The sequence below is a fragment of the Aethalodelphis obliquidens genome, unplaced genomic scaffold (genome assembly GCF_003676395.1).
Source record: "Aethalodelphis obliquidens isolate GAN/ISIS:26980383/991018 unplaced genomic scaffold, ASM367639v1 scaffold1, whole genome shotgun sequence".
NCBI classification, from domain to species: domain Eukaryota; kingdom Metazoa; phylum Chordata; class Mammalia; order Artiodactyla; family Delphinidae; genus Aethalodelphis; species Aethalodelphis obliquidens.
In genome coordinates, this window is record NW_020837945.1 from 62,382,115 (window position 1) to 62,392,701 (window position 10,587).

Below are 10,587 nucleotides of genomic sequence, written 5' to 3' on the forward strand. Positions count from 1 at the left end.
ACACTAGCATGCTCATGAGCGCCAACTGTAAGTGGTTCTGAACTAGTGGACCCAGTGAGGTAGCAGGTCATGGAGAGTTATCCAAGCTAAGGAGTTCTGCCTTCATGTTGTAGATGATGAGAAGCCTTTGAAGGATCTGGTGACATTTCTAGATTGATACTGGAAAACAACACGTCTGGGATAGTCAGGTGAGCTCGGGTCCATGGTTCTGCGAACTACCTGGAGTCTGGAAGGTCTAAGTAGTGTCAATTCCTACTTCATTTCAGATGTTTGTCTTCATCTTTACCTCACAAAGCTGGACCAGGTTTTATGATCCTGAACTTATACAGCAAGAGTTTAAAAAGATGGGGCTCAGCACTCTGAGTTGCATCTCCATGTCACCCCTTGTTACAATAGCTTTGACACAGAGCTTCAGTTCTAGGGACTACATCCCTCTCTTTTACTCCTTGACCAAGTTACCTATCTTGGTAATATGTCTGAGGAATATCCCTTATTACTGAGTTCTCTGCCCTGTTCAAGCCAGCCCTTAAGACAAGGACTCTGTTTCTTCTCTGAGCCTCAGTCTTGAGGCTGAGTCTGTACGAGGAGCTGACAGAACTCCCCGTAACACTGCCTGCCTCCATGGGGAGCTCACGAAAAGCTGTTGACCTGTTATTTTCCCCTTACTGTGCTCTGCCCTTTTTCTTTGTGTACCATGTTGTACCTTCCTTGGCTCCACCGCTCACCTGCTAAGAAAGCTTCATGAGACCTTGTCCTGCATGTCACACCAGAAACTCCCCAGGCACCTGCAGCAGTGCCTCTGCCATCCCAAGAGACAGGTCTAGATCTATTTCCAGTTCCTCCCAATTTAACACAATCAGTCCCAATTTTAGCCAAAAGTAACTTTTGTACAAATTAGAAAATAAAAGTTCTACCTTCCTGAAAGAATTTGATACAATCTACAGTGTCTGCAATGGGTAGAATACCCTTTGAGCCTGTGCAAAGGAGAGCCTGCCAACTGAGACCACAACCTCACTGAAGCTAGTCGGGTCTCCAAGAGGGACAAATCATAGGAGACTAGCATAATTTTTTGGGGGGGTAAAAAATGGCATATCATGACCTCCTAGAGAAATGGAAATAAAAATAAACAAATGGAACCTATTGAAACTTAAAAGCGTCTGCACAGCAAAGGAAACCATAAACAAGGCGAAAAGACAACCCTCAGAATGGGAGAAAATATTTGCAAATGAAGCAACTGACAAAGGATTAATCTCCAAAATTTACAAGCAGCTCATGCAGCTCAATATCAAAAAAAACAAAAAAACCCAATCCAAAAATAGGCAGAAGACCTAAATAGACATTTCTCCAAAGAAGATATACAGATTGCCAACAAACACATGAAAGAACGCTCAACATCATTAATCATTAGAGAAATGCAAATCAAAATCATAGTGTGATATCATCTCACACTGGTCAGAATGGCCATCATCAAAATCTCTACCAACAGTAAATGGTGGAGAGGATGTGGAGAAAAGGGAACCCTCTTGCACTGTTGGTGGGAATGTAAATTGATACAGCCACTATGGAGAACAGTATGGAGGTTCCTTAAAAAACTAAAAATAGAACTACCATATGACCCAGCAATCTCACTACTGGACATATATCCTGAGAAAACCATAATTCAAAAAGAGTCATGTACCACAATGTTCATTGTAGCTCTATTTACAATAGCCAGGACATGGAAGCAACCTAAGTGTCCATCGACAGATGAATGGATAAAGAAGATGTGGCACATATATACAATGGAATATTACTCAGCCATAAAAAGAAACGAAATTGAGCTATTTGTAATGAGGTAGATAGACCTAGAGTCTGTCATACAGAGTGAAGTAAGTCAGAAAGAGAAATACAAATACCGTATGCTAACAAATACATATGGAATCTAAAAAAAAAAGAAAAAAAGAAAAAATCGTTCTAAAGAACCTAGTGGCAGGACAGGAATAAAGATGCAGATGTAGAGAATGGACCTGAGGACACAGGGAGGGGGAGGGGGAACGGTAAGCTGGGACGAAGTGAGAGATTGGCCTGGATTTATATATACTACCAAATGTAAAATAGATAGCTAGTGGGAAGCATTTACATAACACAGGGAGATCAGCTCAGTGCGTTGTGACCACCTAGAGGGGTGGGATAGGGAGGGTGGGAGGGAAACACAAGAGGGAAGAGATATGGGGATATATGTATATGTATAGCTGATTCACTTTGTTATAAAGCAGAAACTAACTTACCATTGTAAAGCAATTATACTCCAATAAAGATGTTAAAAAAAAAAAAAAGTTTCAGGAAGAGAGTCCTATTGCATTGAATGTCATTGATGTAGTGCCTGACATTGAGTAGATGATCAGTAGATATTTATTGACCACTGGCTAACTCATATTTCATTTTCTTTCCTTTCTTTGCTTTAAAAATAATATTTATTCATCATAGAAAATTTGGAAACATAAAAGCATGAGGAAGAAATTAAAAAACAGCTTACGATTTCAAAACAAAAAAAGGCATATCATGTTATAACATGAAAACCAAGAAGATAATTTTCAGCTCTTTATTTGGAATAAAGATCTCTGACATGAGAAATAGGAGACATGAATCTAGTTCTCAAATGGTCACTTGAATCTTTAGACAACCAACTAAATGTTTCTCCTCTCAGTTACATCTCTTTAAAGTGAGATGAGACTGCCTGATCTCCAAGGACTTTCCTCTTCTAAATTTCTACAAATCTACCCTATAGTAATTAACAAATTCTGAAGCAAACTGTTTTCTTCAGCGAAGGTTAATCACTCATTAACTTGAGATTATGTTTTGATTACAGGTGACTATAAAAATGTGTTCACTCATCCTGCACTCCTGATAACAAACTCAACTATAAGATACATATGACTTTAAAGGACTTGAAAAGAAATGGCCATCTTAGACCAAATGGCCAAACTTAACCATAGAAATAAAAATAAAAAGCTTATTTTATTGTCTTCTAATTTTATAAAAGTTATTTCCTACTGTGAATATAATGATAATAATCTTATTAAGAGCTTACATTTTATAGTTTACAGAACACTTGGATACATAGTATCTCATCTGATCATAAAAATAGCTTGCATGCGTAGTAGGCCAAGTAACTATCACTTTTACTTATTTAATAGATCAGACTATTTCAGGATGTTTAGATCTTGGTCTTCTGACTACAGTCGGCCCTCTGTATCCATGGATTCTGCATCCACGGATTCAAACCAACTGCAGATTGAAAATATTTGGAAGAAAAATTCCAGAAAGTTCCAAAAAGCAAAGCTTGAATTTGCCAGAGCACTGGCAACTATTTACATAGCATTTACATTTTATTTACAACTTTTTACATAGCATTTACATTATATTAGGTATTATAAGTAATCTAGAGATGATTTAAAGTATACTAGAGCATGTGCATATGTTATATGCAAATACTATGCCATTTTATACAAGGGACTTGAGCATCTGCAGATTTTGGTATTGAGGGGGGTCTTGGAACCAATCTCCCACAGATACCATGGAACGACGCTACTTGTTGAACATTCTGAACTTATATCCTTGACAAAAATCCTTTATCTTTGACATAAACACTTGACTATTAGTTTCATGTAGACATCATCATGTAGAGTTGAAATGAATTCTACAAACATCTAGCTAATATTTTGAAAATCATATTTGTGGCAGATATGACAACATAAGTACACAGAAGTAAGCCTGTTTGAATAAGACCAAAGATATTTTCCTTGACTAAATATAGTCTCTTTTCTCCCTTTAAAAAGAAAATCTAGAACTGTTTTGTATCTTTTGTGTCTTGCCTAACATAAATGAAAGAGCGAACACAAACAACAGGATTTAAAAAGTCAAGCTTTAATGCTATTTCAAGAGATATTATGTAAATTGGAACCACATTAAAATAATATGGATTATTTTAACATCCACTCCATTTTCCATGACATCGTAGGGATGAGATTGTGTGGTAAGGAAATGGATCTATGAGGATCTCTTTCCTCTCTCTCAATTGAATTTGCACATCTTTGCTGTTGAAATATTTCCCAAACCACACACATGACTATAATTTTTTACTACACGTCTAGTAAGTGCTGCCCTGAACGTGGTTTGTAAAAGAGATTTTTCAACCAGTAAAGGAGCAGTTCTCAACTCGGTGTACATATCAGAATCATTTTTTAAATACCTATGTCCAAGCCCCACCCCAAACTAATTCAATCAGAATTTCTGAGAGTAGGGAATATGTGGCTTCATTGTTTTTTAAACGACCTCCAGTAGAGTGTAGCATGCAGCCATGGCTGTGAACTCTCTACAGCAGCATTTCTCCAACTTTAATGTGCTTATGAATCACTTGGGAACTTGTTAAAATGCAGATTCTGATTTTGTAGGTCTGGAATAGGCCCTGAGATTTTGGAATTTAGCAAATGACTATATGATATGAAAGATGCTCATCTACAGAACACACTTGTAGCAGCAAGAGTTGGTGGTTCTCAAACTGTGGCTGGGTCCCGCAGCACCAGCATCATCTGAGAACTTGTTACAAATGTAGACTTCAGCACCTACCGGAGAACTGAATCAGAAACTCTGAAGGTGGGGGCCAGGTAATCTTCATTTTCACGAACACTCAAGGTAATTTGGATACACCTTCAAGTTTGAGAAACTCTGGTCTAAAAAAAAAGAGCCCCCTAAAGTCTAAACAACTGGCTACATGTAGTTGAAAAACCACTAACACTTTATGCTTTATGTAGCAGTTTATAATTCACCAAAGTGAACTACTTTAACCTCTTGTGGGCCCTTTAAAACAATCCCATAGAGTAACTAAAATAGGTAATTTCATCATTTTTTAAATGAAACTGAAGTTCAAAATATTTAAGAGACATTCTCAAAGTCATGTAGCATGCAAGGATAGATCCAAAATTAGAGCCTAGCTTTGCTGAGTTGTACAAAGTAACAGGCAGGATATTCACAGGAGAACAGGGCCAATGGCCATAAACTGTGGCCTGAAAGGGCAGGCTCTCTTGGGCTCAGGTGATGACAGTGAGGGGTACCAGCACACAATCAGGCAACCTCCTACCAGGTGAGTCACAGACATTTGTACTTGGAGCTCCCAAAGACTACAGCAAAATGCACTAATCCTTCTTCTGCCTGAGTCTGCTGTTATGTGGAACCAGCCTCAAGAAACACAAATGTTTAACCCTCACCAACTGATTTAGTGGATGAGTCAGTCATTTTTGGTTGTTCACACTCCACGATTCTAAAAATAATTCATTTGAAGTCAAATTACCTAGAACAACCACCTTAACACGTGTTGTATGTATGTGTTTCATTCTTAGAGACACACAAACTACCACACTTTGTATTTGTCACATGAGATTTGTCTGCTGTGTTCCTCAGGACATAAATGAACAGCAAGTGACATTAAGTGCATAAACATCCTTTTAAAAACGTATACAATCTGCCATATTCTTAGACAAGATATAGCACACTTTACTCCATTATTTACCACGTATGTTTGATAAAGGACTTAATGGGCAATGAACAGTCCTTAAAGTATCATAATAACCTAAATAAATTTTGATTACCTTTAGTGAGTTAACTACAGAAAAAGAAAACTTCATAACTGTCTCAAACTCCCCCTATAGACCCATGCCCACAAAGTTTGTTTTCAAATAATGAATAATTATAAGTGGTAGAAAAAGCACGTACTGTGTCAGGAGTTTGTTTGATTGTTGACAGTTTCTTTGTGAATGTAGGCGTGCCAGATGCTTTAAAGAAGAGAAGCCATTTTTCTCTTAAAAGTTGCACAAAATTTTTACATTTTACTGTCAAATAATCACATCTTTTTAATGTTTTTGCTTTTTCTCCTACTGTAGAAACAAACAAGGAAATAAAAGACCAAAGATTTTGAAAAACTAAAAATTTAACTATTTTAAACTTAGGTACTTAGTTTCTTACACCTAACACTTATTAGGTACATTTACATTTAAATGGTAAAAATGTTATCACCATAAAAGGTATTATAATATCCTGAAAACATCAAATAGGGTCAGAATTGTGAAATAAATGCAACTTCAATGCCCCCAATTTTAAATATTTAAAGTCACAACACTAGTGTGGACCCTCTGATTTTACCACATTTGCAGTTACGCAATATGTCCAGATATGCAGGTATATATAATTTTTGGAGTTACCTTATGAGCAGATATATTGGGATTGATTATTTTATAATGATCTTTCCAGACATATGCTGCTAATATTGAAAATATAGTTAGTGGGACTATTAAAAATGAAATTTTAAAGGTCAGATCAGAAGACTATTTTCACTTTTCCCTTAATTTATCACAAGAGTTACATGGTTTCAAGCTGCCAAGATTAACCAGGAAGTGAATCCCTATGGGAGCCTGGGTACAAGGATAGAGGGTTGGAAGGACCAGTGCTAGAAACTTATCCAGTAATTGATGAACTACTACACTTGTGGGGGGGTGGCAGTGAGGCAGGTGGGTTCCGTTCAGAAAAGCAACTGAGACTTCCGCACAAGTAAAGTCCTGTGGGTAACTGTGTCTCATACGTTACTGTGCAAACAAATGGAAATGAAGATTCTGGTTCAGTAGGATTTAGGAAGGCACTCCAGGAGCTGCTGCGGCTGCCACTGGTCTGTGAATCACACTTTGATCCTTTGCCTTTGAGATGGAAGATGGTACTGTGGTTTCCTTTAACTCTTAAAGGATCTCATAAAGGTGCTCATAAAGATCTAGAATCCCTTCTGGGAAACAACAGGCTTAGGTTGGTACACATGAGATTATCTTTCTTTCCACCTAGTTTTATCACCTTCATTCTAGAGTCTTTCTTTTCTTTCTTCCAAAAGATAGAAATTACAGAGCAAGACCCCAAGACTAGTATATACTGTCCTATCAAGATACACATTTACATCAAAGATCATAATTATACAAAAGTAACCATCAATTCCCCCCAAAAAACACTTGTTTCGTGGAAGTAAGGCAGTAAAGGTAAATGTTTTGGGGACAGTCGGCCAAACTTCTGTCACTGGACCACCAGAATTACAAACCTCCCTTCTTTCCTGTTGCCATTTCAGATCATTCAGGGCCACAGACTCACTGAGACAGGATTTTTTTTCCCCTTGCCATTTCACTTTCTCAGTGCCAAACACCTACTGTGGCTTCCAATGAATCAAGTTCTCCTTCCTCTCCTCCCCTGGAAGCTCATGCTCCCAGCAAAATGTCAAAAATAAAGTGGAAGCAAGGCTTTCCCAGGCTAGACTTGTAAACAGAAAGCAAGAGTGCCAATCTTCACCAGCAAACTGACCCACAAAGCTTACTGGATTCAGTTAAAGAGACTGAGAAGAAGGTCAGCGAGGAAAAACAAAGGGAACTCTCTCCATAGTTACTTCTGATAGAGCTCCACCAACCCAGAAATAAAGCCTTGTCCAAGGCAAAGGAAACAAAAAAGAGGGCACATTAGGTGAGGTCTGGGAAAGCAATGGGCTCTCACAGGTGACTTCTCTGCATGCTCTGTTTGTCTATCTTCTCTTTCCCAGGGAATGACTGCTTCTATATTTATTCTCTGTGCTCACTACCCACCCCATTTCCATACTGTAATGTCTACTAAAGTGTAATGCTTAAAAACTCCATTTCTTTTGAGCCATAGACACACAGAAGCACATATATATCATATATAGATATTTATGTAGTAAGACTGCCTCTCATAGACATAGAGTTGTATGCATACAATGTACGAGAATATAAGAATACCTTCTTTCTTCTAAATTAACATTTACATGCTTATCTAACTCTTTGATAACTATAGCTTAAGATAGAGGTGATGCTGACTTAGAAAGACCTTACAAAGTTCATGGACATGAACATAAAAACTTATACACACAGAGTATTCACTTTTCCCATATTCATTCTTATAATCAGTGAAAACAAATCTTGCTAAGAATAGCATAAATTTATATAGAGTGCTTCACTTGTAAAGGGTTAATGATGTTAGGGAATATGAATGCTAGCAGTTGACATGGCATGCTTATGTGTTTGCGAAAATACTTTCTGCATCATGTCCAAATCCCTCTGCAAACAGATAAATTACTCTATAAATCTTATTGCTCCATGTGGATAAATCACACATGCAGGTTTCACAGGGCTGGAGAGAGCTAGAAGGGAAAATATGCTTCGGATGGTAGGATCTTTGGGATTCATAATCACGCAGTGCTCAGGAAATGAAGACAGGAGCACTTACACATTAGGATTTTCTTAGTTTTTATACTCCGCAGCAACATACACACACCACAACACACAACCCACACATCCCTCTCTAACAAGGCAAGAGATCCCAAAGCAGGACACTGTGACAGCCAACCAAATTTATTTCTGAGAAAAGGAAAGAAAACTTTGCTGCTGTAGGCAGCTCTGCTATAGAACGGCTCCCCGATGCCCCAGGGTTTATGCACTATCAGCTCCTCGCACACAGATTAGATGCTTCTTTTCTATCAGATACTGCTTTTTATTGCCACAACGAACAATATTAGCCAGATAGACAGACTGACACTAGGTCATTTCATTTGGATGAAATGAGATTTTAAAAGATCTCCAAGGAGAACATTTTCTTTCATTATTCATTTATTTATTTATTTTTAGTATCTGATAGAAATTCAAGGAAAGCTATAAAAAAAGGACAAGGAGTATATGCAATGGATGGCGAGGAGAAAGAGAGAAAAGAAACACAGGAAAACAGGCTAGCAGCTCTTTAGAAACAGAATTATGGCTAGGTTCCATCTGAGTTTCTCCAGCTCACTGTCCCTTACAGGGGTCAAACTCCAAGGACTTGGGACTCTTCCTTTCCAAATTTCAATCCCAAATTATATTTCGGAGTTTGACAGAGCTGCATAGAGATAAGACGCTGAGGTCAATAATCAATTTGAAATATCCATTTAATGCCAGGTTAATTCTTTCCTAACCTCTGTGCTTAACACTCCTATTCTTAAATATTAGCAATTCGGCAAGTTCCTTTTTTTTTTTTTTCCTTCTGTTCATTCTTGTGTTGATTTCTATCCACATTCCAGAAAAGGCTCAGTAATCAACCAAAGTTCTAAGATTGATTTATTGCCCTCCATGTCAATTAGAAGATCCTTACGGAAAGTCTCCTATCCAAACTATTGCTGGGGCAGAGCGAGAGCCTTTCTGTACGTATCCACACGTACAAACACACATACACCACGGAGAAGGCAATACTGTGTACCACTCTCTGAGCGCCATAATTCAACAAACTCTTCTTTCTCAGTTAAGCAACCCCAACAAAACTCTTAAGTACAAAGCATCTGCAATCACAAAAGCAAAAATACTGCCCGAATGTCACTAACACCATGGATGAAATTAGCCTTTCTCAGCAAGAGAAGCAAGATCCTAGGAACGAAACAACATTTAACCAACCCTGCTGATCCTTGACAGTGACCAGAATCCCCTTGAAATTTGCTGGCAGATACCTCGACCAGTCTGTAAAAGGCGCGCGCACACACACACACGCACACACACAGCACAAGCCTGCAGCATCAGGAGCTGGAGTTCATGGAGAACACACACACTCTTAAGCGCCACAGAAAAGTTGCCCGAAAGCCCTACCTGAGGATGGCCGTGTCCCCCTGCCTCACGGTGATGTTGTCGGTGCCTCGGTTAAAATCCACGCTGCGAACGGGCAGTCCTGTGGGAAGAAGGCAGAGCAATCTCAGTAGGACCAGCGGCAACTGTTTCCGATCAGGCTGAACTCTGGCGACCATGGTGGCCACGCCGAGGTGCGGGTCGCGGGCTACTCTGGAGGACGTGCGTGGGCCTGCTGCTCGCCGAGAGGGCTTTACAAACGGAGGGCTTTCATCCACGGCAAAGGCGTAACGGGCTTTGCCAATTTGTGGTCCTCTCCACTTTGCCTCTCTCTTGCCCTCGCTCAGTCTCTTTTGCCTCTAAGACTCAACAAAGCCCTCAAAAACCCGAGAAGAGGTGGGGAAAAGTCAAAGAAACAAAATTTGAAAGGAGAGAGTACAAAATATAAAACCCTCTAGAAAAGATGAAGAGAAGGCGGCCAAAAAGAAGGTGTTCTCTGGTCTCTCTGTGGCTGGATGCTCCTTTGCCAGCGTCTGAGCTGAGCCTCTTGCCTCCGTAACCCACTTTCCCGGTGGGCGAGGGAGCCGGCACCCAGCCTGCCAGCGAGTGTAAAGAAACCCACACAGCAGCGGCAGCAGCCCAGAGTCTCCCTCCCCCTCCTCCCCTTCCTGTTTCTCCCTCCAGTCCCTCCCTCCCGCCCTCCCTCCGCTTGGCACCTCCCCCGCCCGCCGCGGATTCCAACAGCCCCTCGGAGTCATCCCCTCTGCCCTCCCCTCAGCGTGGCCCCTCGCTTTCCACAACTGCCCCCTTCAGCAGCCGCCAGCCTCAGTGAAAGCCTGATGCGCCTTTAGGTTGTCAGGACAACAGCTCCATCTGAGGCCTGGCTGATTTCCTTAAGAAGAGGGAATGGAGCTTGGAGGTACCGTGCAAG

General features: G+C 39.9%; 1 protein-coding gene across 1 annotated transcript in view; it reads right to left on the bottom strand.

Annotated features, from left to right (window-relative positions):
- LSAMP (limbic system associated membrane protein) overlaps positions 1–10,327 on the bottom strand; it is a 648,598-nt gene extending 638,271 nt beyond the window's left edge. Inside the window, exon 1 of the mRNA XM_027105266.1 lies at positions 9,681–10,327. Within this exon, the coding sequence (XP_026961067.1) occupies positions 9,681–9,835 (155 nt within the window). The 5' untranslated portion in view covers positions 9,836–10,327. The remainder of the gene's footprint in view (positions 1–9,680) is intronic.
- Positions 10,328–10,587: the final 260 nt, after the last annotated feature.